Genomic DNA, 27,807 nt, shown 5'->3' on the forward strand with positions numbered 1-27,807 from the left:
TAATAGTACTCTCATTCTTCAGGTTTATATGAGTTGTTATAAAAAAAACTTGTTCAGATAGGCAGGAATGGAGACCAGTGATTAAAGGAAATCCATTTCCCATATTTTCAGCTTTTAGGAAGCCCTCGTATGGGCTACTCATTTGCTTGAAATGGTTTCAAGCTTGGCATTTTCTACTTTTATTTATTTATTTATTTTTTAGAGAACTCCATGATTTAATCCGCGATAAATACCCATTTTCTACTTTTAAAGCAGGGCTTCCCAGTGTAATTATTAAGGTCCACAGTGAATTGATTTTCAAGAAATGTATGCTTCAGTCACTCCTAACCCAAGTTGATCTTACAGATCCAGACATATGTTTTTTCAGGGCCAGTCTTGAGGGTTAATGAGTCACATGTATAGGTGACTTAGGGTTTTTAATTTGGATAGGAATTCTTTATAGTTGTTGGGAAAAAATATTGGCAAAATTTCTCAGTATCATAATATATGTGACCAACAGCTACAGATTTGAGCCAAAGTTTATTTGACAGAGTTTATTTTATAACTCAGGACTGTTTGAAACGCTTGTCCCAGAAACACTTGGATTTAATCAGAAACTGAGGAGACCACAGTGTGCAGTGGGTGTAGTCATTTGGTCTTCCTGATTCCTCTCACTGAGATCAAGATAGAGTGATACATACGGGCACTGCAGTCTTCCAAAATTGTCTTGAACAGTGTTTGAGTGTTTCTTTTGGAATTTGAGTAGCTTTTGATGTTTTAAATAATTATTTTTAGCCAGGAATCTCTTCCCTCCCATAAGGGAAATAATGTCTCTCTTTTAATTATCTGTTCGGTTATTATGGGAATGGCTGTGGAAATGTAAATTGACTGAACTTATCTCTATAAATGAGCTTTTTTGCTTCTAGAAAAGTAGTTGTTTATGCAAACATGGGTATTTTATGGTTCTGGGAGCTCACTAAGGGCTTTATGATTATTTTTCACTTAGGCTCTGTGTTTGGAGTTGGGAATTGTTTACTCATTACTGCTGTGGTGAAGGTATTAGCTAAGTTTCATTTCATCATAGTTTCTGTATTTCAGGCCATCTTGCAAAACAAATTATTTTGAAAGATAACAGTTTTAGGTAGTGATGGTTATCTTTTGAGAGCTATAAAATATAAGCTTATAGCTTATATTTTTTTAATATCCATTCATATCATTTTCTCTCCTCACTGTCTAAGAAAACCGTTAGAAAGTAACTTGTGACAGACCTAGCAGTTTGTCTTAAATTTGTAAAAGTTTCATAATGGATTAGATACAAAACCTTAAGATAGTTGACTGACTTAAAAAATACTTTCTCTTTTTTGGGTTAATAAAACTAGTTTGTTCCTTACCTGTCTCATGAAAATGATTTTTTCTTGATTTGGGAAATTCTGATTTTCTAGCTCTATACTATATTGTTATAGGTCATATGTCTAAAATGTTACATTGTCTGGTTGACAGTGTTTTTTAAGGGTTCTTTTTACTGTACTCTTACCTAGTCTTCCTCTCCTTCCAGGATACTATAAACATTTAATAAATGTATTATTCGTTAATTGAAATGCTTTTAAAAAGTACAGCAACCTGACACATTTATGCTTACTTTTCAAATCCCATTGAAATATTTGTTTTTTTCCCATTGAAATATCTTTATTTCCAGAATGTAATTTTCTATTTGCTAGAACTTTTCTGTTTTCAGAGAAGTATTCTGAGTAAGTCTACTTAATTTGAGGAGTTTTTGTATAGGATTAACTACCAGCTCTAATCTGCTTCTGATTTTTGGCAGCTAATGAATCCTTAGGCCCCTATCTGGGTGTGGACTTGCATTGTTAAGGGTCTGCTCATTGATTTCTGTCGATTCAGCAGTTTCTGTTGATAACAGCAGAACTGTTATTGTAGAAATGAGTTGGAGCAGTCGTGACTATTAAAGAAAAAAAGAGCAAGTACTTTTAGGATCTGCTGAGTAGTATAATGAAAGACTTGGAGCATGTTAGTCAAAGGATTGCTGGGCCATCGCCTGTTTCATATTCATCACATAGTCATGGAAATGTCTTTTGAAAAGACTCATATAAAGGGCTGTTCTGCTACTGCTTTGTGAAATGGAAGATTGGAATTAGTTGCTTAAATGGAAAATGTTCTCTTGTTGCAGCCTCTTTGAAATGTGCTGCTAGTGGGAGCTGCAGCTTCCTCCTGCTGACTCTGAGCCCCAGGCTTCGGTTGAGATGGTCCTTTCAGAAATGTGGAGCTTAGTTCAAGCCTGGATTTCAGTGGGTAGCACCTGGCATCTGTGGCTAGAAAAGTCCTATGAAGTGTAAGTGCTTTATTCTCTCCTTGTAAAGAATCCCTTTTCCTTTCTTCTTTCTGCAGCTTAGCAGAGGGGAAAAGCAGTGAACAGTGTACTATAGGCTCTACGGTGTCAGGATTTGGTTGCATTTTCTTAATGATTCAGTGATTAAAACAAGATTGCTTGTTGTTTGGATGCCAACAATTTTTAAACCCTCCTGGAATTCAAAATAAAGGGACAAATTATGACCTCTTAATATATAGTACTGGCAGTATCATCCTGGGTAATTTTTCACTGACAGTTTACTTAGAAGATTGTGATATTCAAGTTTCCCAGGTTTCTTTAGAGGTCACTCTTGTCTTTTATTCTTGTTCCAAAGAACAAATATTTGAAAAGAGAGGCACCATTGACCAGTGGATGGGGCAGCATCAAGATAAACAAGGATGCTTGAAATGACTTGACACATTTACACATGGAGCAGTATGGGAGTTTTCTAGGAATTGTCCTAGGAAATACATATAGCTGCCATCTGAGTTTAGTTAAAAAGCAAAAAACTATGATAACATAATGAGCATTAGAAGATGCAGATTTTATATTTGGTTTAGTTGCCTCAGATTACCTGCTTCTCTCTCTCTCTCTTCTTTTTTTTTTCTGTTTCAGAAATACTGGTAATATTTCAAAGTAAGGTCATTCTAGAAAAGATTCCCATTTAGGGAAGACTTTTAAAGTTTTCCTCCCCTGAGATTTTTCTGAGATTCTTAAATCTTCAGATTTTGGCTAGGAACATATTGAGCTTCATTTCATTGCTAAAGCAAAATATATATTGGAAACAAAACCAAGGCTCCATACAAGAAAGGCAAGCAGAGTTCGGCAAATGAGGACTCTGAATGAAAAACATCTCATCCTTTCAGGGCCCTTGTTTTCTTTATCTGTAAAGAACTGGTTTGCTTGTTTTCTCTTGCTCTTTCACTTTCTAAACATTGTGGATTCTGCTCTTAACAATTTACTCCCAATCCAGTAAGTATCCCAGCTACCTAGCAAAAGAGTAGGCTTTGTGTTACGGAAGTCAAAGAGGTGTTGTAGGTTTATGAGATGATAGCATCTTGTCATTTTGCTTCATATTTAGTAATTTAATATGTGCGTGTGTGCTTTGCGTCCAGTAATTTACGACCCTGTGGACTATAGCCCGCCAGGCTCTTCTGACCATGGGATTTTTCAGGCAAGAATACTGAAGTGGGTATTCAGGCAAGAATACTCTAGGGGATCTTCCTGACCCAGGGGTTGAAACTTGGCATCTTCTGCATTGGCAGGGATTCTTTACCCCTGAGCCACGTGGGAAGCCCCTGATTTAATATAGATTTATTTATATTGCTCTATGGCTAGGGAAGTTTTGAAAAATGCAGAAATAATTAAGGTTGTTCTTTGCAAAGAGTCGGACACGACTGAGCAACTTCACTTTCACTTTCACTTTTTCCTTTTGAAGAGCTTATAATCTATTAGAAAAGATGAACAAAGGCCCAAATAATTACAATATAAAGTACTACAATTGAACTGTTGCAGTCAAGGGTACCTCAGTAGTAAGGAAAAAGGATTTCTCCTCCAGTATTTTTCTTTATCTCTGGCTTTCATGAGTTTGAATATGATGTGTTTAGCATTTGTTTGGGAGAGTTGGGGACAGGGTCATCATTCCCTGTTGCCCTCATCTGGGGTACATGGTCTTCAGCACCTCCAGTGTCCAGTGTTCTCCTTGGTGGGGCTTTCTCAGTGATTGTCATCCCCTGTGGCATTCACGCTCTGTCTTGCATCTGGTGGGTCTTGTGCAGGATAAATTTTTTTACCCTTCCTTCAGTGGTAGGAGACCTCTGTGGTGGTATTCTTATTACAGTATGATGGGCTTAGACCTTGTGCCCTGCCCTGTAGGGTGGAGGGTTTCTTCTGTTACCCTTAGTATAATAGCAGTGGGTCTTACTTAACATGTGCCTTGTGGGGTGGGGGGAGGGGTAGGGTGTGTGACATGGTTTGCTGCCCCTCCCACACCAAATAAGACTTATTCAGTAGAGGAGAAGGGTCTAGTCAGAGCTTTTTGTATCCTTTCTGCAGTTGTGGCTACTCCTGTCCTCTAGGATTGTGCCACCAAAGAGGTTTTCTCTGGTTTCCTGCTCTATCCCGGTTCTTTCTCCTGAATATTTGGTGGAGTTGCGTGGATAAGAGCCTGTCAGATCAGATCAGTCGCTCAGTCGTGTCCGACTCTTTGCGGCCCCATGAATCGCAGCATGCCAGGCCTCCCTGTCCATCTCCAACTCCCGGAGTTCACTGAGACTCACATCCATCGAGTCAGTGATGCCATCCAGCCATCTCATCCTCTGTCATCCCCTTCTCCTCCAGTCCCTCCCAGCATCAGAGTCTTTTCCAGTGAGTCAACTCTTCCCATGAGGTGGCCAAAGTACTGGAGTTTCAGCTTTAGCATCATTTCTTCCAAAGAAATCCCAGGGCTGATCTCCTTCAGAATGCAAGGTTGGATCTCCTTGCAGTCCAGGGGACTCTCAAGAGTCTTCTCCAACACCACAGTTCAAAAGCATCAATTCTTCGGTGCTCAGCCTTCTTCACAGTCCAACTCTCACATCCATACATGACCATAGGAAAAACCATAGCCTTGACTAGACGAACCTTTGTTGGCAAAGTAATGTCTCTGCTTTTGAATATGCTATCTAGGTTGGTCATAACTTTCCTTCCAAGGAGTAAGAGCCTGTGGGTGGTGTGAATTCCCCCTGAGTCTCAGGGATTTTATAGTTCATACTAGCCCACCCTCAGTCTTTATCAGTTGTTAATAATTTTAACTGAACTTTGATTACCTGGTTGTCTGGTGGTCCTCATCTCTTCTTTGTCCTGCCACAGTTGAGCCAACACTTGTCTTCTGTCTCCTTGGAGAGGTGACTTTAATTTTTAGTTTACTTGCTTGTCCTGGGACCTGAGCTTCCTGATCATTTAAGAAAAGTTACTATGGTGTTTGATTTTATTTATTGTTACCTGGAAAGCAGTGTTCTTTTCAACTTTCTACATCTTAGGTGGATGTGGAATTCCACTCAGGCATATAGATTCATTTATTTTAAACCCCACAAGATATTGTTGCTTTATATAATCAGTGTTCACAGATATTTACTCACATACTTAGCCTTTCCATTATTATTCTTCATTCCTTCTTAATTTCCATGTTTCCATCTAGAATTATTTTCTTTCTGCTTGAAGAACACCCTTTAGTTTTAGTATTTTTTTCTTTGTTCTATTAGTAATGAACTCTTTCCTATTCTTCTTCCTTTTTTTTTTCTTTTGGTCTCAAAGTGTCTAAATTTTTTGCATTTTGGAGGGATTTTTTTGCTGGGTATAAGTAACCAACTGACAATTATTTTCTTGATACTTGATTCCCATTTTTTATGTTGGCAAGTCAGCTCTTGGTCTAATTAACTGTTTCTTTAAAGGTAATACATATCTTTTTCTCTGGCCTCTAAGATTTTCCTTTTTGTCTTTAGCAGTTTTTTAGCAGTGTTATTTGATGTGCTTAGGTCTGGTTTTTCTGTCCTTAGGGTTTACAGAGCTTCTTAAAACTGTGGCTTGGCGTCTTTTATCAGTTTGGAAATTCCTCAGCCATTATCTTTAAATATCGGCACACCCCCCCCCTTTTTTTTTTCATTTTTCTCCAGAGGTTTCAGTTGTATGTTAGATTTTTTCACTTATATCCCATATGTCACTTACATTCTTCCCCTTCTCTACTTTCTATCCTTTTTTGAATTTGTACTTCAGGTCTTATTTTTCTATTGACCTATTTTCTAGCATAGTATTCATGCTATGCTAGCATGAATTTCATATTTCATAGCATAGATTCATGGGGTTGCAAAGAGACACGACTGAGCGACTGAACTGAACTAGCATAGTAATCTTTTTTTCTGTTGTCCAGTTTGCTGTTTAGCCCTTTCATTTGGGTACTAATTTCAGTTAACATATTTTTCAATTCTACTATTTCCCTTTGATTCTTTTTTTTTATAGATTCCATTTCTTAATGGAAATTCCAAGTATCTAATTTCCTGAATATGTTAACCAGCTACTTAATTTTTCCCGTTTATTTTGAAAATTCATAACTTGAAAGAATTGTATTGTGAACACTGATTCATAATAAGCTCTCTCCTCAAACTGCCTGTTCCCATTTGCTTTTTCTCTGTTTCTTTTTCTCCCTTTTGGAATCTTTCAGAAGTAAATTGCAGATTTTATAATGCTGTATCCCTAAATACTTTTGCATATTGTTTGTAAGAACAAAGACATTCTACTAAACTAAAATCATTGTCACATTAAAGAAATTGAACATTGATCTACAATTATGTTATCAAATACATAATTCGTATTCATTTTTCCCAGTTGTTTGACAGATTCCTTGCTTTTTAAACATTTTATTTTCCCTAATACAGGATCCACTCAAGGATAATGCATTGTTTTTAGTTGTTACATCACTTTAATTTCCTGTTGTTTTTTTTTTAAATGATAGTGATATTAAAAAACAAATTCAGGCCCATTTTATCTTTGTTCTTAATATGACCCACTCACTATTTTGTCTCATTGTTTTCTCGTGATAGTGTTTAGCTTAAGCCGTTTTTGGAAGAATTCTGTATGAATGAAAAATTGTTGTTTTCAGCAGTGAAAGTGAATCACATTGACTCACTTAAAATCTGTTTGTCCCATTACTGGTGATACTAAATTTTATCATTTTGATCGAGACATCACAGTTATTTTAGTTCTCATTTGATAATTCCATTATCTAGATAAGTTATTTTCTATTGTCTGTTTCTACCCCCAACCCCCTCTTTTGCTTTTATTTGATAAATACTGGATATATTGTTCATGAAAAGTTGAGATAATCAGTGATGTTTTTCTCCTGAAGTAATTTCTTTTGTTTCTGACAGTGTTTTATCATAGGACAAGATTCCTTTAGTCTAAAAAGCCCTTAGATTTTGATAGTGATTGCACTGAATCTTCCCTGTAGCTCAGATGGTAAAGAATCTTGCCTACAGTGCAGGAAACCTGGGTTCGATCCCTGGGTCAGGAAGATCCTCTGGAGAAGGGAATGGCAATCCAGTCCAGTATTCCTGCATGGACAGAGGAGCCTGGCGGGCTAAAGTTCGTGGGGTTGCAAAGAGTCAGACACGACTGAGTGACTAACACTGCTACTGCTGCATTGAATCTGTAGGGAACGTTGGCCAATTTCAACAACTGTAGAAGTCTGATTTTTAAACTTAGAATGTCTTCATTTATTAGTGTCCTCTTTAATTTCTTTCACAAGTATTTTGTAGTTTTCAGTGTAACAACTTGCTTTATTTCTGAATATTTTGTTCTTTTTGGAAGCTCTTGTATATGTGGTTGTTTTCTTAATTTCCTCTGCACAGCTTATTTATTGTCAGTATTTAAAACAACTGATTTGGGGGTGTTGACTTTGTATATTGCAACTTTGCTGAATTTCTTTATTATTTTTAATAGGTTTGTGGGGAATCTTGAGTATTATCTACATAAAAGATCATGTCATATGTTAGCAATGATCATTTTACCTCTTGTTGTCCAACTGGAATGCCTTTTGTTTCTTTTTCTTGCCTAATAGCTCCGACTAAGAACTTCCAGTACTGTGCTGAATAGAAGTGGGCATCTTCTTTTTGTCCCTGAGTTTTTTAAAGTTTTTTTAAGAGTTTTGAAAAGTTTTCAGTCTTTGAACACCGAAATGATGTTCATTGTGGGTTTTTCATATGTAGTCTTTATGTTGTGACAGTTTCCTTCTTTAATATACTGTTGATTTCGGTTTTCTACTATTTAAGTTTTTTCTTTTTTCCATCAGTATTCCTAAGGGGTATTGTTGATTTGTAAGGGTTTTTTTTTTTTTTCCTTGTAGTATCTTTGTCTGGCTTTGGTATAGGGGTAATGGTGGCCTCATAGAATTGGGAAATGTTTCCTCACTTTTTCAGTTTTTGGAGTGAATTTGAGAAGGATTGGTGTTAATTCTTCTTTAAATATTTGATAGAATTCACCAATAAAGTCATCTGGGCTTTTCTTTGTTGGAAAGTTTAGATTACTGATTCAGTCTGTTCACTAATTATAGTAATATAGTCTATACAGATTTTCTGTTTCTTCTTGATTCATTCTTGGTACATTGTATATTTCTAGGAGTTTGTCCATTTCATCTGGATTATCCAGCTTGTTAGTGTACAGTTCATAGTATTTCTTATACTCTTTTTTATTCCTGTAAAATTAGTAGTAATGTCTTTACCTTCATTTCATTTCTTTTTTCTTAGTTAAAATCTAGCTAAAGGTCTTCCCAGGTGGCTCAGACAGTAAAAAATTCACCTGTAATGCAGAAGACCGGGGTTCGATCCCTTGGTCGGAATGATCCCCTGAAGAAGGGAATGGCTACCCACTCCAGTATTCTTGCCTGGAGCCTGGCAGGCTACAGTCCATGGGGTCGCAAAGAGTTAGACATGACTGAGTGACTAACACTTTCAAAGGTTTGTCAGTTTTGTTAATCTTTTTCAAGAATCAAATCATGGTTTTTCTATGTTCTATTTGTCTTTGTTCTAATCTTTATTATTTCCTTTCCTATTCTAGCTTTGGGCTTAGTTTTTTCTTTTTCCTTTTTTTCTAGTTCCTTAAGATATAAAATTAGGTTGTTGATTTGAGATATATTATTTTCATTTAAGTATATATGTATAGCTATGAATTTCCCTTTTAGCATGTTTTTACTCCATCTTGGATGTAAGTTTTGGTATGTTGTATTTCCATTTTCATTTGTCAAAATGTCTTCTTAATTTCCCTTCTTTGACCCATTGGTAGTTCAATAATTGATATTTAGTTTTTTCATATTTGTGAATTTTCCAGTTTTCCTTTTGTTAATTTCCAGTTTCATTTCATCTTGCTTTATTTATTAATTTGGTTGTGTGGCATCTTAGTCGCCACATGCGGGCTCTTTGTTGCATCGTACACATCCTTCTTTGTGGTGTGAGGGCTCAGTAGTTGCAGCTTGCTGGCTCTAGAGCGCAAACTCAGTAGTTGTGGTGCACAGGCTTAGTTGCCTGGCAGCATGTGGAACCCCAGACTAGGGATCAAACCTGTATCCCCTGCATTGGCAGATGAATTCTTAAACACTGGACCATCAAGGAAGTTCCCTTTTTACATTTATTAAGACTAATTTTGTGGCCTAACATTTGGTTTATCCTGGAGAAATTTTAGCCTTTTTGAGATACATTTCCTGTTTACTGTACTGGCCCCAACTGGAAATCTGGACTATTTACCAGTCCTCTTCCTTGGTGAGCTCTGAATTCCACTTTTTATCTCCCCATTCTTGTGAGATTCCCCAAAACTCTTCAGCTTCTTAAGCTTCTTGTCTTCCATTTCAAATACGTATATAAATGCCTTGAGAGGAGAGGTAGAGCCAAATATTAGGCTGAACTCTCCTCTTTCTTGTCTCTGGAATCAGTAGCTCATGTTCTAGATGTTTTGGTAGTTCTGATGTCTTCAAACTAGTTCTTTTGATATTTAATTCATTTTTTTCTATTTGTTTTTGGCGGAAAATTGGTGTAAAGCCAGCTAGTATGGTAAAACCAGTGTTGAGATACTTGATTAGTGCTATGAACGTTACAGCTTTAGGTTGTTTAGGGAGCATGTAGTGCATGAAACTAACTCCTATATATTAAAAAGCTTCACTATGCTTTCCAAAAAAAAAAAAAAAATGTAATTTAAATTTTTACAAAAAGGATTTTATGATAACATCTGCATCTTCATTTTTTAAATGTATACCTTGGGAATACCTTATATTAGGGCTGCAAATTCATATTTATTCTTAAAGACAGTTCCAAAGGACATGTTAAATAATATTCAAACATCATCAATGGTGCTTGAAAAATAAGTCTTTGCATCCGTACACCCAAGTTAACAGTTCTGCAGAGGGACATAGCTGTTCTGTTTTGTTTTGTCTTTTGGTTCTGCCCTTCATTTTTGAGATCTCTATTTTTAAGGATATAAGGGTATTTGTCAGAAATACAGATAAGATTTATAGAGAAATACAGATAAATATTAATAAGAAAGATACGATTGATGTTTTCGCTAGTTTCTGCCATTCAGATTAAAGCACAACATGACACTGCACCATCAATGCACTTGTCCACAAGGGTTCTAACCTGGTGGGTTGACAGATTTCACTAGAGAGAAAGACTTCATACTAGTTTAATCTAATAAGCAGTACTGAGTTTTGTTCTGTTTCTTAAAGACAGATATAGGAAAACCACACAAAGCAAATGTATAACTTGTTGAATTACGGTAGATGTTTTGAGTGACTTAATCTTCTTTCTCTCCCTGTTCTGTACAGGACTCTGGGTCATTTGACCTCTTGAGTTTCCCTACAGTCTTGATTTTGTTTATTGCGTAGTTAGGATGCAGTTCTACTTTCCTGTGTATTTCCTGCAGATTGCCACCTGGATCCTGAGGCTTAATGAGGTGCAGGTTTGTTCCTTTGTCCTTGTGGTGATCTGCTCTTTCAACAGGAAGCACATAATATCTGATTGTCTGTCTTCATGATCTACTACTGTGAAACAAATTATCCTGAACTCCCAAGACTTTGTGACTTAAACCAGAAACCATTTCATTGTATCTCATACCTTTGTAGGTCATGAACGTGAGGAAATTCAAGCAGGGCTCTGTGAATGATTCTTCTCCATGAGGCTTCATTTGGTGGATGGACTCTTCTGCACTCTGAGATGACTTCAGTTACATGCTTGACACTCTGGTGGCAATGGCTGGAAGACTTGACTTAGTTGGGCTTCATTTGCTTTCCATGTAGTCTTAGGCCTCTTTCCATTGTCGCTCTAGCAGAGCAGTAGTCTGAGTTTTCTTAATAGTAAATGTTAAAGAATTTAAGGGCTTCCCTTGTGGCTCAGGTGGTAAAGAATCTGAGTGCAGTGCAGACCTGGATTCAGTCCCTGGGTTGGTGAAGATCCCCTGGAGAAGGGAAAGGCTACCCACCCCAGTATTCTGGCCTGGAGAATTCCATGGACCATATAGTCCATGGGGTTGCAAAGAGTCAGACATGACTGGGTGACTTTCACTTCAAAGAATTTAAAACCACCACAGTAACCAATGAATATTCTGGGGAGATAGTTTGTTGTATTGTATCACTTATCCATGAATCTTGCTTGTAGCAGTTATTTCTGAGGTGTTCTAACAGTGGTGATTTTCTATTCCCCTCCTTTCCTTTTATTAACTAGCATTCTTCTGTTAAAAAAAAAAAAGATGTATAATATCCTGCAAATAACCTCCCTCATTTATTTAGTTGTTACTCATATCAGTATGTACTCATGGATTTTGTTTTATTTTTGAGTTATCCAGTAGTATCATAATTTGTTACTCCCAGGTTTTGTAGTTTAGGCCATTGAGAGCTTTCTCGGTTAGCACCTATGTCCTTTAGTTTTTAAAATATTTTTCTGGCCTACTTTCCTTGTAGTGATGCTGTTCTGCTCATTGTCGTCCCCGCCCCACCCTCACCCCCATTGCTATATATATGGCATTTGAACTCAGCGGTTTCTTTTTTGTGAAATTAGGTTTTTTTTGTTTGTTTTTTTTTTACCTTTTAGAAGGAGGCATAGCTAAGGGAGTATTTCCAACTTCATAGAGCTTCCTTTTCTGTTGTTTTCAGATAGTATTTACAGATATGTTGGTTTGATTTCTAAGATTTCCTAGCTTTGTTCCTTTCTTTTTTCACTTTTGTCTCTGTTGTACTTGTTCTGTATGATATTCTTTTCACAGCAGTTTCTCCTCATTTGGGGCCTTGCCCTGACTTCAGTTTCAAGAATTGATAGAGGCTAGATGGTTCCATCTAGCCTCTTATGTAGGCCTGTTTTACTCACTTGCTTTTGGATTGGGCAAAACCTTTCTGTTTTCAGCTGCAGTCTTCAGATGGTTTTTCTGTTTTCTAGTGACTGCCTGTTGACACTTTTGATGTTCTCTCCTCTTAGATCCATTAGATACCTTGTTGTTTCTCTCTACTTCTGTTTTTACTAAGGTTGAAACAGGTCTTACAGATGTCACTGGCATGTCCCCATCCACTTATGTTTTGGGGTTCTTGGAGATAACTAGATAATACCTAGTTTTGTTGTAAATGTCTATAGTGTTTTGGTTTTGGTCTTTAATTGCTCTTGTTTTCATTAAGGCACTTATGGTTATTCTAAGGCTTGCTATTGGCTATTTTTTTAAATATCGATTTGAGCAAGATATATTTTGATGGCATGTTAAATCATAGGTATGCTTAGGTTATTGGTTAGATAATGAATGGCTAAAAACTATGTGGCTTAGAAGATATTTTATGACATGGTAGGGATAAAAAGTACAAAAAATTAATAAATACATTTTATCAAGAAGGAAGTTAATGTTTCATGCTTGGTTTTCATCAACTTATTACTTGATTAAAGCTAAGTTTTATGTCATTAAACATTGTGAGTTTTAGAGTCTCTTTTCAGTTTACTTTGGGAACTTATATAGGCCATTTCTTTGACTTTCCAATTATCTTTGGAAAGATCTTGAAGAATTGTTGTGTATTGCTTGTGAAGTGCTGTCTTCATAAGAAATTAAGTAGATAAATCTATGTGATCTCTCTCTGTAGTTGGCTCTGTTATTGAATTGAGATTGAAAAAATTTTTCAGTCTGTTATTACCAGCCCATTTAGCCTGTTCCCATGAAGAGGCCAGAGAAGGCAATGGCACCCCACTCCCCTACTCTTGCCTGGAAAATCCCATGGGCGGAGGAGCCTGGTAGGCTGCAGTCCATGAGGTCGCTAAGAGTCGGACATGACTGAGCGACTTCATTTTCACTTTCACGCATTGGAGAAGGAAATGGCAACCCACTCCAGTGTTCTTGCCTGGAGAATCCCAGGGACGGTGGAGCCTGATAGGCTGCCGTCTATGGGATCGCACAGAGTCGGACACGACTGAAGTGATTTAGCAGCATGAAGAGGCAGTTTGGTGTAGTTTATCAGTTGTTAATTAGTTGCCTACTTTATACTGAATGAGTTTGTTCCCAGAGTATCTTTCAAAATAAAACTTTTTTAAGTCTTACAAGTTTTTATAACTTGTAAAAAAGAGACCAAATTTACAGAGACCAAATTCTGTGCTTTCATTCTATTTATTATTTCCATAGATGCTCCTGTGAAAATGATTTTAGTAGCATATATAGCACTTTGGCAGATATAAAAACATAAGAAAAGTAAGTATGTGAGATAGTTTTTCTGCTGTTTCAGTCAGCAACTAAATATTGAAATGTGAGTGAGTGAAGTTGCTCAGTCGTGTCCGACTCTTTGCAACCCCATGGACTGTAGCCTACAAGGCTCCTCTGTCCATGGAATTTTCCAGGCAAGAGTGGGTTGCCATTTCCCTATTTAAATATGAAATACCAATGTATTCTCCTATTTATGGATATATTAAGATAGCTTCCAAATACAATTCTCAGAGTGAACAAAAGCTTACTTACTTTAAATGGATAAGAGAAGAAATATCCAACTTATGGTTAGCATTGGGAGCTATACAAAGACATTTTAGTTTTATTAGAAACTTTGAGACATTTTTCTTTATACTCTCCCCCTCTACACAATTAATAATTCTAATCAGCAAGGCTTAGATCTCTTTATTCAATTGATAACTTTCATGCCTTCCTAGAATCAGAAGATTTTAGGTAGTACTTTTGTTGAGCTCAGCCTATAAAAATATGCAGTAGTTTAAAGTTTTGACTGAATTGGTTGGTAATTTATCTTTCAGATTTTTTCTTTCATTATACTTTAGTCTAAATAAGTTTGTATGTGTATTGAGGTTGCATGGCATTAAGGTTGTTTAGAAAAGTAGTTTTTATGACTTTTTTTTTTTGTCCCTTTTAGGTTCATGCATGGGAGATTTCAGACCAGTTGTTACAGATCCGGCAAGATGTAGAATCATGCTATTTTGCTGCACAGACCATGAAAATGAAGATTCAGACCTCATTTTATGAGCTCCCCACAGACTCTCATGCCTCTTTACGGGACTCATTACTAACTCATATCCAGAACTTGAAAGACTTGTCACCTGTTATTGTAACGCAGGTAAATCCTATGCTTCTCATTAGGAAAATTTGTAAGGCTATTTGGATTTATCAGGTTAATTTTGATTAGCAATGCTAGGCCATGAGAAGTGATGTTAACTTTTTAAAGACTCATTGCTGTATTCTTAGAAGTGAATAGAATGTGAAAAATTTAACGTGAAAAATTTAAATCTTTGTATTTATCTTAGAATTCATTTGATATCAGACTAACTTAAATAACAAAATTGAGGGAGGTGTTTAGGTTTTCACAGTCACGTTATGTGTGTGTGCGCGCATACACACACACACTCTTATTACTTTGTAGATGATAAAGTACTGTCCTGGGTCAGAGGTCTACGTAGTTGCCTTTTTAAAAATCCTTTCTGGACTGATTAGCTATTAAAAAGTCTCATGAATGAAATGGTAAACTAGAGCATCTGGCCTTTCACCTTAGATAGGGAAATACATTACAAAGGAAAAGTGGACGACACTTCAGTGAATACATACTCACATGTGTTCTCTGCCTGGCATAGAAATACTCTTGAAGAGAAAGGAGGCTTTTGCATAAGACTTCAAGATAAGAAATTAAAGGAGAAGGGATATGGCACTCTATTACTGAGTGAGTCAAAGGGCTGACTGTCAGTAGCTTTGGGTTTTTGACAAAGTATATTTTATAAGTCCATGAAGTTCTATGGTATTGCCAAATAAAAGTAAGTATTGATATAGTCTGAGGAAAATCTACAGTCTGTTCTTTCTGACTTCTTTTTGTTATGTTTTAATTTGGTTTTTCATTTTTAAAGGTTAAATTTTAAATCCCAGCAATTTGTAGTTAGCCCAGAAGAATTTACATGATACATAGCTGTATGAGAAGAAGAGTGGTATCGCAGTCTAAGTTGTCATATTGTTTGGAAGAAATTTAGTTTCTTTGCTTTCCAGTTAATATTATTGGTAACTGTATTTCTGTTCACCTGTCTATTCATTTATTTAATCTCTCTTTTTACTCAGCTGGCCTTAGCAATAGCAGACCTTGCCCTACAAATGCCTTCCTGGAAGGGATGTGTACAGACATTGGTAGAAAAGTAAGTAGCTTGTTTTGACTATATGTTGGCGTTTGGAATTACCATTAACCTACATAGAGAAATTTGTTAGCAAAAGCTGGACATTTGGATTATTTCCCCCAACTTTCCAGTATTCTTGCCAGGATAATCCCCTGGACAAAGGAACTGGTGGGCTATAGTCCCTGGGGTTGCAAAAAGTCAGACATGACTGAAGGGACTGAGCATGCCCAAACTTTCGGCATAGATTTATTTATTATTAACCTTTGTTACAGTATAAGAAAATGATTTAAAATTTAAATACTCCAGAAGTATGTCATGTGGAATGTTAAAGACTCATATAGTTTACACACACACACACACACCCACCCACCCACACCCACCCACACTCTTCTTGAATTAACTACAACAAAAAACCTTTGTTGTCTTGTGGATCACTCCCACTAACTGTCATATCAATGGTCTTTATAAAGATACAGTCAGAATGTTTATTCTTACTAATTGGGATTCATTTCATGTCTATAAAAAGGACAGTATTATTTTTAGATATATGGAGCTTGCTGCTTTGAATAAAGCATTTCCTCATGATCTTGGCAAGATGATCTTGATATTTGCTTGCATTTTGGCGTTTGGTTAGGAAATTATTTTTAAACAAAGTGGATGTCCTTTTTACTACCAACTATAGTGTGTCATTCGGAGAAGGCAATGGCACCCCACTCCAGTACTGTTGCCTGGAAAATCCCATGGACGGAGGAGCCTGGTAGGCTGCAGTCCATGGGGTTGCTAAGAGTTGGACATGACTGAACGACTTCACTTTAACTTTTCTCTTTCATGCATTGGAGAAGGAAATGGCAACCCACTCCAGTGTTCTTGCTTGGAGAATCCCAGGGACGAAGGAGCCTAGTGGGCTGCTGTCTATGGAGTCGCACAGAGTCGGACATGACTGAAGCGACTTAGCAGCAGCAGCAGCAGTATAGTGTGTCATTAAAACCTTTATGTAGATAGTTTATTTTTTGTTTTAAGAAACTTTTTATTGATAATATTATGCGTGCTCCTTGAAAAAATTCTAGCACTATGGAAGCTTTCAAAGTAAAAAGCAAATATTTTTGTCTCTTCCTATTCATATATTTTATAAGTAACCACTATTAGTGACTGACTGTATAGCCCTCTAGACTTCCCTTTAAGCATTTTAAAATAAAGAGATGTATATGTGTATTAATATGCATAAACATGTATTTTCTTCAGCTATATGTATTAATATGTTTCATGTACTTTTTTCACTTAATTGTGGACATCTTATGTTATGACATAGATACTCATTATAATGTCTATATATTCTCCATTGTATGATATCTGTAACCTTTTTTATCCTAATATGAGGGACCTTTACATTTTCCCAGTATTTTTGCTATTATTAAAAAAAAATACTTGTGCATATACATCTCCATGTGTGTGTGAGATTTTTCTGAAGGATAAATTTCTGAAAGTGGAATTGCTGGGTCATAAATTATTATGCAAGTTGAAAGTTTGATTTCTAGATGTCCTTCCAGAAGAGTGTGTCGGGTTTTTCTCCCCTTTAACTATAGTGAGAATTCTACTTTGTTGTCATGGGTTATTCTGATGGCTGTTTTTATCTTATGTGATTGTGTATTTTTGGGCTCTAAATAACTTATAGCTCTCCTCTTTTCTTACCTAGATATAGCAATGATGTAACTTCTCTGCCTTTTCTGCTGGAGATCCTTACAGTGTTACCTGAAGAAGTACATAGTCGTTCCTTACGAATTGGAGCTAATCGGCGTACAGAAATTATAGAAGATTTGGCCTTCTATTCTAGTACAGTAGTATCTCTATTGGTATGTTTGAAATACTGAGTTATTGCCTATGTGCAAAAAGCTTTGGTGGTTATTTTGTAATTCAGTAGCACTATTGTAAAATAGCTTTCTTAGCAAAATTTGGCAATGATAATACTATGGCTTTTATATAACACTTTACAGTTAAGAAGTACTTCAGAAACTATACTTTTTGAGCTTCTAAGTAATGCTGTCAGGGTGGTATTGTCTCCATTTTATGAATGAGAAACAGGTTTTAGAATTACACAACTGCTAATTCAGAATTTGAACTCAGGTCTTCTGATTACACATCCCTTGTTCTCCTCCTTCCTGCTACCAGCTGTAGGCTCTTGAGTAAGGACTGTGCTCCAGGAACTGCATATAAATTTACTTAAGGAAAGATCCTCTCTAAGGGATAAATTGAGAGTTTTTGATAGGGTGGTGGTACAGGACTTTACTTGACCTTTGAATAATGTCATAATTATAGAATATACTGTTCCTTAATAAAAAATAGTTAAATGTGCTTGCATCCTTTTTGATTAGGTGGAAATTTTAATGTCCTCAACCAGGGTAGGTAAAGTTACGGTCCATGGGCTGTTTGTAGATGAAGTTTTACTGGGACACAGTCATGCCCGTTCAGTTACATGTTGTCTGTGGCCATAATTTTGGGCTAACAGCAGAATTGAGTAGTTTTTGCAGAGACCATATGGTCTGCAAAGCCTAAAATATTTACTATCTGACCCTTCTGTGGAAAAATTTTGCTGATTCCTGAACTAATAAATGGTATTAAATTGATTATTTAGCCCATATACCATTTTTAGGTTTTGCGTCCAGGTCAATTTCTCGACAGTGTGGTTATAGTAGATTATTTTTCAGGAATGTATTTCAGTACTTCAGCATCATAGAACTTTTCATTTGAAAAACAAAGTTTTGTTTAAAATTGTGTTCATTAGAAGTTCATTGGAAAATTACTTTTTTAAGTTAAATGTGTTTTCAATTAACCATTTATTTTAAAGAAATCGTGTAATAGAAAGTTAGAAAATATAGATAATCAAGTTACATTCAAACCATCTATCACGCTGTTAATCCTTTAGTATGTATCCTCTGTGAACATGTATACAGATTTTGAAAATCCAAATGAGAATATGCTTCACCCACTCTTCTGGAGCCTGCTTTTCCAGTCCTCCAGCTTCATCTTTCCATTTCAGTAAATTTTTGTATCATCTAATAAATACCTAGACCATATTCACATTTCCTGAGTTGGTCCTAACATATATTTGTAGCATTTTTTCATATCAATAACTAGTCTAGAACCATGCCTTGTATCAAGTTGTTATGATCACAGTCCCCCTTCTTCATTTTTTCAAAATGACACTGATTTGTTGAGACTGGACTAGTTGTTTTATAAAGCATCTTCTTACTTCCTGGATTGTCTTTGTGTCATTTAGTTTGTTTTTCTGTTCTCTATAATTCCGCTAATCGGAAGTTACATCTAAAGCAGCCCCACTCAGTAGGAATTCCTCAAGAGAATTAAGCCTTAAATGCCCTAAGGCGTCTACAGTTTCTCCTATATACCATTCACAGGATGATTGAGAAAATAGACACTCACATCATTTTCTGCAGGACTTAATTCTTTCCCAGGAACCTGGTAAGAAAGACTGAAAGACTTTGATAGGTTAGTTTTAAAAGGTTAAATATTTTTAGCTAGAAAACAACTTAGATATTTCCTGCTGCAATTTATCAGAAGATATACGTTTTGGTTGACCTTCTAAAAGCATAACTTTGGTTAGTGATGCTGTGCTAGGATTGACTAGATTAGAATGATGACAGTTTGATTCTTCCATTTATAAAGTTTGTTTCTCCCCTTACAATATAATGCAGTTTGTATGAATGTTAAATTCTAAGTTTATAATCCTTACCTTAATAATTCCATCGTGGTTTGCAAAATAAAGTTTTGCTAATTCTTTCTTTCTACATGTATATTAACATTCTTCTAAGTTCCCACTAGAAAGGCAGGATGAATCTTTAATTTTTGATTATTCTGGATTTTGTTTTTAAGATTACTTAAATGTTACTTTTTCCCCTTGACTTTCTCTTTGTGGTGTATTATGGGCCCATGAGTTTCATTGATTCAGGGTCTTTGCTTAAGTTATCCTTTTGATGCTTTAAATGTTACGACTTTGATGCTTTAAATGTTATGACTTTGGCCACTGGAGCACATCTTTATTTCCTCACAGAAAAAGGTAACTAGTAATCATCTAGTTACTGCTTTGCCCCAGATCTAGAACCCTTGGTTCCTTTTAGTATCAGTTTGGGTCCAGTCAGGAGAGAGAAACCACCTACTAATTTATTGGGACTATTCAATATAAAGAATGTTTAACTATAACAGGTATCTGTAGTAACAAGGGATTGTCTAATAAGAGGTAAAGAGAGCTCTAAAGAGTATACAAATAAAACAGATACAAGGAGCAGTCATTAAGGTCAAGGCTAAGATAGAGTTTCTAAGGAAGGAAGAGTTCACCCCTCTCCCAGGACTGAGATTCAAACCCTGTTGGTGATGGTTTGGTCATGGTAAAGAAGTCACCGTGGTGCTGCATGCCACTGAAAATCTCTCCTCTCAAACTTGCTAAAAATCTGCTTTCTAGGAAGGCCAAGAAAGTTGTTAGGGAAGGTATCTCACCAGAGGCACTCTGCAACAGAATCAGCAGGGTGTGGGAATGCCAGAGGAGGCTACTGGCCACTGTGTAATGTAGGCACCGGAGAAGCTAAGTGCACTGAATCTGTTGCTAAAGAAGAATGTACATTCCTTAGGGGCCAGGAGCAGTTTGCTGAAAAACTGTTGGTAAGGATGAGAGTTGGTGCTGGAGAAAGTGCTGGCCAATATACTGCAAGAGCTGGACACCAGAGAAACTATCAGTCTGGGGCTGAAGAAGCTGCATGTTCTTTAGAAGGCTGCTTAGTGAGCACACTAGAATCAGGAAGCAAAACCCTTTTCCTTCTGCACTTTCTCTCTAGTGACCTTCTGACAAAAAGTTAGTACCAGCTGGCACGGGACAAAAACATTTTAAGGGCCCAGATCCATTTTCACAGAGTAGTTCTAAAAGGGTGAATTTGGAGCTGAGAGGCAGTAGTTCTGCAGCTGGCCACAGTCTTGCCTTTTAACTTAGCTCCCATAGGTGCTCTTTTATACATATTTAAACACCAGTGCAGTGGTGTAACAAGCAGATAGAAAATATGGAACTACTACAGTCCTCACTTATATTGATTACAAGGCTGTAATTGGTATATATGGCTTTTTTCTTCCACAACTCATTTCATGTTTTCTCTGCTGCTATAGGTTGAATATTTGTGTGTGCCCCTGCCTCGAAATTCATATGTTGAAAACGAATCTCCAAGGTGATGGTATTGGAGATGTGGCCTTTCGGAGGTGATTAGGTCATGACAGTGGAGCCCTCATGAATGGGATTAGTGCCCATATAAAAGAGACCCCAGACAGCTCCCTTCCCGTTTATGCCATGTGAAGACACAGTAAAAAGACAATTGTTTATGAAACAAGGAGCAGGTCCTCAGCAGAGACTGGTACCTTGATCTTGGACTTCCAGTCTCCAGAACTGTAAGAAAGTTTCTATTGTTTATAAGCCACCTGTTCTGTATTATTCTGTTAATAGCAGCCTGAATGGACTAAGACACCTGCCCTGACCAGAAACTTAGCTGCTTAGGATTCTTTACTCTGTGAATTTACCCAAGACTTCATTCCCAAAACGTCTGAGCCCTCAATCATCCTGCCTTGTGGATTGTTGTTTCTATAGTTTTCCATTAACCTTTTGGGCATGGAAGTAACAAAGAGACTCCCTAGAAAATCCTCTGGGTTCCAGACCTAGAACTCCTTGCTTTGATTATATAGAAGCAATACAGTGTTTCACTGGTAATTGTGATTCGTCACTCTAGTCTGTAAAGTAACTCCTTTTCCTGTTGGTTCAGTGGCATAAGAAGCTCCCATTGTCCAGGTGGTATTTTTATGTTCCAATTCACTGGAATTATTTTTGAGTTTCCTATTGGAAACATACTTTCTTTGGGACCCAGATCTCCAAACTAATAGAGCTCAGAGTTGCCCATTACTGTACTTCCTTTACTCTGATATGAGTTTCTTGATTTGCTATGATACCATCATGGTTAGATGTGGTATTCTTTGAGTCTATGAATGATAATGTTGACAGAAGCATTATAAGCAGGGAAGACGGTTCTATATCCAGAATTTGTGCCTATTCCTATGAGAACAAATCTCTGCTTCCTCCATGATAGAAGCCAATATAATCAGTGAACCTGGTCTCCGTGGCAATTGGTGCCACTGGGGACTCAGTGTTCGTCTCTGCTGTTGACAGACACTCATCAGTATTGTTTACCTGTTAAGCCTTGGTAAAGTGGAAATCCATGTTAATATATGTTTAGCCTCCATCCCTACTACTCTGGCCACTTTGTTTGTGAGCCTACTGAGCAAGCACTGGATGGCTAGGGAAAGAGGCTGACATTGTTCGAGTTTGTCATTTTGTCTATCTATCATTGGGATATAGTGATGCTCTGGTGGGTATTCACATCAGGCAGAAATCTGTGCCCATTTATATGTCATTCATATACCTCTTTCTCAGACTTGCTTGTCACCAATCTTCCAGTCTTGTTTCTGCCAAATCCCTGATCATCTATCCAAATGATTGACAAGGGTCCATGAATAAGTGGCGATCCAAATTTCTGGTCATCTCACTGCAGACATGGTGGACAACTATACAGACTGCTTGAAGTTATGGCCACTAGGAGGGTTTTCCTTCAGCATTGGCCTTCACTGTGGCCCCGGAGTGGGCCTGTAATCCTATAGCTGTCTGCCTTCAGGTCGTACCAGCATATGCAGATCAATCTGTAATCCAGGCTTGAATGTTTTCTTCAGTTATCCAGTTGTAAGGAACATCCCAGGAGGCCACAAGCATGGACTGAAGGGGATGAATCAATGTAAGAATAAGTGGTGTCAGAGAATCTGAGCCATCTGTACTCATGTAACATTTTTGTAGCTTCCAAATCTTCCTATACTCAACCTCTTTATATCATTTTCATCTGATGACAAGTCTCTTGTTATGCATGCCCAATCTTAAGGCTAGGTAGTTCAGTCAGTACTTAGTTCATGGTGGGAAGGTCAGGTCACATAATCACCTGATGTCCTATGGATAGGCCTGCCCAGGTCTTATAGTAAGCCAGAAGCTGATTTTCAAAAGACAGATAGTTACCTGTAGAAGAGTGCATAGATTTGTTCCAAAATTCTAGATATTTGTACTATGATGTTCCTATTGGTACTTCCCAGAGACTCCATACACTCACTAAATGAATACTCTCAAGAAAGTATACTTGTGTCAATGTTTGGCTCAATCTAGTGTTATAGTCCAGCCTTCCTCAGTCTAACACCTTTCTGCGTGTTTCCTAGGTTTCTTTAGACACATTTAAGTGAAGTTTCACAGTTGTATTGGTGTATAAGTTGTTTCCTCCTGTTCCCCTAGAACATTCTGAGATTTGACCCTAGTTTATGAGTATTATTGGGGATGTTTGTGGAAGGTATTGAAGAGATTGGGCATCTTCTTTCAAGGCCTCTGTCTCAGATGGGGTTATTACAGGGCTTTGAAGCTGAGAAAGGCTTGTCTCAGACACTGGAAGGCAGAGGCTACTTCTATTGGTAAGGGAGACTCAGAGTGACTTGGATTACCAGTTTCATTAGGGTCCAACTGGATGTCCCCATTCCAGACTTCAGAAGTCTGCTGTTTACCAGTCAATTTCAGAACTTTGACATGAGAAACTTGGTAGGACTGTAAATTCAACTGTTGTTTGTAATTCAGCAAGCCACACAATTAAATTTTGTATATGAGTTTGAGCAATATTATAAGAGCTTCATTTAGAGCTGTCATGGAATGCTAGTCATGTTGCTAGTTCTCAGACTGTGACTTGAGCTGGGTTAACAGACCAAAGCTTGTAATTTTGTAAGCACTCAAATGACTAAAAAACATTCAGCAGCCGTGATAGTCCTTATAGTTATTATTACTGCCATGATGATCAAGTGCATTTAGCTACTTGGACTTGATTTAGCACTTCATCGTAATTGATGACAGGTGATACCATCATGGTATCTGAAAAATATTGATATACCTTGTGGGACTTAATAAGGTCTATAAGTCTCTCGTGTCTTTTGTCTTGTTTTAGGACTTAGAGGATTAAATTAGTCCACAATTACCAAGAAAAATATGTACTTGGCTGTGATAGAAGATACTAAAGACTTCTTAGAACTTTTTTCATTTAGTTCCCCCATTTTCTCTTTAATGTTTTTATTCTATCTTTTTATTTTGTCAGTATTACACTTTGTGGTCCATTCAAATGGACTTATTCCTAAATATTGTATTCAACTTTTAAATTTTTTAAAAATATTATTCTTCTTGCTCTTGAACTGAGCCTGGACTCTTAATATTTTTCTCCCTTCATTTATTCTCCATTTTGTTAATTCAAGATCAATTATTATTTGTTCTTATTCAGTCACTAAGTCCTGTCTGACTCTTTGCAAACCCATGGACTAGAGCACACCAGGCTCCTCTGTCCTCCCCTCTTTCCTGGAGTTTGCTCAAGTTCATGTCCATTGAGTCAGTGATGCTGTCTAACCTATCTCATCCTCTGCTGCCCCTTTCTCTTTTAGCCTCAACCTTTCCCAGCATCAGGGTCTTTTCCAGTGAGTCAGCTCTTCACATCAGTTGGCCAAAGTATTGGAGCTTCAGCTTCAGTTCTTCCAGTGAATATTCAGGGTTGATTTCCTTTAGGATTGGCTGGTTTGATCTTCTCGCAGTCCAAGGGACACTTGAGAGTCTTTTCCAGCACAATTCGAAAGCATCAATTCTTTGACACTCAGCCTTCTTTATGATCCAACTTTCACATCCGTACATGACTACCGGAAAAACCATAGCTTTGACTGTACATGAACCGTTGTTGGCAAAGTGATGTCTCTGCTTTTTTAATACACTATCTAGGTTTGTCATAGCTTTCCTTCCAAGGAGCAAGCGTCTTTTAATTTCCTGGTAGTAGTCACCATCTGCAGTGATTCTGGAGCCCAAGAAAATAAAATCTGTCACTGCTTCCACTTTATCCCCTTAGGTTTGCCATGAAGTGATGGGACCAGATGCCATGATCTTAGTGTTTTGAATGTTGAATTTCAAGGCAGCTTTTTCACTCTCCTGTTTCACCCTCATTAAGAGGCCCTTTAGTTCCTCTTCACTTTCTGCCATTAGAGTGGTATCATCTGCATATCTGGGGTTGTTGATATTTCTCCTGGCAATCTTGATTCCAGCTTGTGACTCATCCAGCCCAGCATTTCAAATGATGTACTCTGCATATAAGTTAAACAAACAGTGTGACAATAAATAGCCTTGTCATACTCCTTTCCCAATTTTGAACCAGTCAGTTGTTCAATGTCCAGTTCTAACTGTTGCTTCTTGACCCACATACAGGTTTCTCAGGAGACAGGTAATGTAGTGGAACTCCCATCTCTTTCAGTTTTCCACAGTTCATTGTGATCCATAAAGTCAAAGGCTTTAGCACAGTCTGTAAAGCAGAAATAGATGTTTTTCCCTTGCTTTCTCAGTGATCCAGTGGATGTTGGCAGTTTGATTTACCTTTTCTAAACCCAGCTTGTACATCTGGAAGTTCTTGGTTCCTGTACTGCCGAAGCCTGTCTTGAAAGATTTTGACATAACCTTGCTAGCATGTGAAATGAGCACAATTGTACAATAGTTTGAACATTCTTTGGCATTGCCTTTCTTTGGGATTGGGATGAAACCTGACCTTCTCTAGTTCTGTGGCCACTGCTGAGTTTTCCAAATTTGCTGACATTCTGATACAACACTTTTTTAACAGGATCATCTTTTAAGATATTTAATAGCTCAGCTTGAATTCAATCACCTCCACTAGGTTTGTTTGTTGTAATCCTTCCCAAGGCCCACATGACTTTATATTCCAGGATATCCGGCTCTAGGTGAGTGACCACACTATCATGGTTATCTGGGTCATTAAGTCCTTTTTTGTATAGTTCTTCTGTGTATTCTTGCCATGAATACACATGAAATGTTCCCTTGATATCTCTAATTATCTTGAAGAAATCTCTAGTCTTTCCCATTCTGTTGTTTTCTTCTATTTCTTTGCATTGTTCATTTAAGAAGGCCTTCTTGTCTCCCCTTGCTATTCTCGAACTCTGCATTCAATTGGGTATATCTTTCCCTTTCTCCCTTGCCTTTGGCTTCTCTTCTTCCTCAGCTATTTATAGAGCCTCCTCTGACAACTGCTTTGCCTTCTTGCATTTCTTTTTCTTTGGGGTGGTTTTGGTCACTGCCTCCTGTACAATGTTATGAACCTCCATCCATAGTTCTTCAAGCACTCTGTCTACCGAATCTAATCCCTTGAATCTATTCATCACCTCCACTGTATAATATAAGGGGATTTGATTTAGGTCATACCTGAATGGCCTAGTTATGATCTCAACCACAGTCAGCTTTTTAGGTATTGTTTTTACTGACTGTATAGAATGTCTCCATCTTTGACTGCAAAGAACATAATCTGATTTCAGTATTGACCATCTGGTAATGTCCATGTGTAGAGTCATCTCTTGGGTTGTTGGAAAAGGGTGTTCTATAACCAGCATATTCTCTTGATAAAACTGTTAGCCTTTGTTCGGTTTCATTTTGTACTCCAAGGAGAAACTTGCCTGTTACTCTGGATATCTCTTGACTTCTTCCTTTTGCGTTGCAATCCCCTGTGACGAAAAGGACATCTTTGTGTGTGTGTGTTTGTGTGCTAGGAGATGTTGTAGGTGTTTAACGAACTGGTTAACTTCTTCAGCATTAATGGTTGGGGCATAGATTTGGATTACTGTGATGTTGAATGATTTGCCTTGGAAACAAACTGAGATCGTACTGTTGTTTTTAAGATTGCACCCAGATACTGCATTTTGGACTCTTTGTTGACTATGAGGGTTACTCTATTTCTTCTAACAGATTCTTGTCCACAGTAATAGATATGCTGGTCATCTGAATTAAATTCTCTCATTTGAGTCACTTTTAGTTCACTGATTTCTAAGATGTCGATATTCAATCTTGCCATCTGCTGCTTGTCAGTGTCCAGTTTACCTTGATTCATGGACCTAACATTCCAGGTTCCTGTGCAATATTGTTCTTTATAGCATTGAACTTTACTTTCCTCACCAGACACATCTACAACTGGGTGTTTGCTTTGGCCCAGCCAGTTCAGTCTTCCTGGAGCTATTAGTAGTTGTCCGTCCATCTTGAGTGGTGCTGTACTGCATGGCTTACAGTTTCATTGATTTACGAAAACCCCTTTGCCACGACAAGGCTGTGAAACATGAAGGGGCTGAGATGATGAGTGCTAAAGACAATTCTCTTGTTAAGATTATATTAATACAGAAGTGGAATCTAAGAAATATAGTTGTTTCTGAAACATATGTATCTTTGAACCAGTCTCTGCCTCTGTGTAGCTCAGCTTCTCAGGTTAGAAAGTGGAGATAATAAAGATAATAATAGTATATACATACTTGTACAATTTTAGTGGAGGTTAAATGATTTAAGAGCAACAAGACAGTGTCTGGCAAGTAAAAAACACTTTTAACTGTTATTGCCATCCTTCTCAGTATCATATCTATAAAGTGATTGTAAAAATATTTCATTTTTTAACAATGTTTTAAATGTAAAAATTGGTATTATTTTTATAATTATTTTTTTCTTTTCAGATGACTTGTGTAGAAAAAGCAGGAACAGATGAGAAAATGCTTATGAAGGTCTTTCGCTGTTTGGGAAGTTGGTTTAACTTAGGAGTTTTGGACAGTAACTTCATGGCTAACAATAAGTTACTAGCACTCCTTTTTGAGGTTTTGGTAAGTAATGGCTTCATTTATGAAATGGCTTTTGTTTATTTCTGGCACATAGTCACTTAAACAGTAACTGCCCTTATGGGATATAAGAGTGTTTTCGGATTTTTGCAGTGTGAGTAGGAAGTGTATGGTAAGAAAGCAGCACTGTCCCTTCCTTGTTGCCAAATACCACATTAAGATATTATTTTTAGTGCTCAGAATATAATGTAGTTAGGTTTAAGAGAAAAGCAGTTTTATATGTAAATCATTGATTTACATATTAAAAGTCAAGTAACAAAAGTACCGTTGGCATCTTTTTCGTTATTTTTAAAGTATGAAGTTGTGTGTTTCTAATAATGACCATTGGATGGTTGAGACAATTACAGATCAGAATATTATCTTCGTAGTTGAGATAGTTAAACATTAGGGTATGTATAAGATGAATTTTGGGTTTTTGAGATTAAAAGTCGTGTCTTTTTATATACTGGTACATTTCTTTCTTAAACTTTAAAAGTAATAATGGCTAGTAGTACATTCCTCTGTCTTGGTTGATGGGAGTGCTTAGAATAAGACTGG

General features: G+C 37.1%; 1 protein-coding gene across 2 annotated transcripts in view; it reads left to right on the forward strand.

The window, feature by feature from the left end:
• Positions 1-27,807, forward strand: part of TNPO3 (transportin 3) — an 81,872-nt gene that overhangs the window by 12,188 nt on the left and 41,877 nt on the right. Inside the window, exons 2-6 of one of the 2 annotated variants that reach the window (XM_010831698.1) lie at positions 2,165-2,326; positions 14,238-14,438; positions 15,422-15,495; positions 17,168-17,324; positions 27,112-27,255. In XM_010831698.1, coding sequence (XP_010830000.1) covers positions 14,316-14,438; positions 15,422-15,495; positions 17,168-17,324; positions 27,112-27,255 — 498 coding nt within the window. In that variant the 5' untranslated portion in view covers positions 2,165-2,326; positions 14,238-14,315. The remainder of the gene's footprint in view (positions 1-2,164; positions 2,327-14,237; positions 14,439-15,421; positions 15,496-17,167; positions 17,325-27,111; positions 27,256-27,807) is intronic. The other variant, XM_010831697.1, reaches the window with a different exon arrangement.

Source organism: Bison bison, unplaced genomic scaffold (genome assembly GCF_000754665.1).
Source record: "Bison bison bison isolate TAMUID 2011002044 unplaced genomic scaffold, Bison_UMD1.0 scf7180017864530, whole genome shotgun sequence".
Lineage (NCBI taxonomy): Eukaryota > Metazoa > Chordata > Mammalia > Artiodactyla > Bovidae > Bison > Bison bison.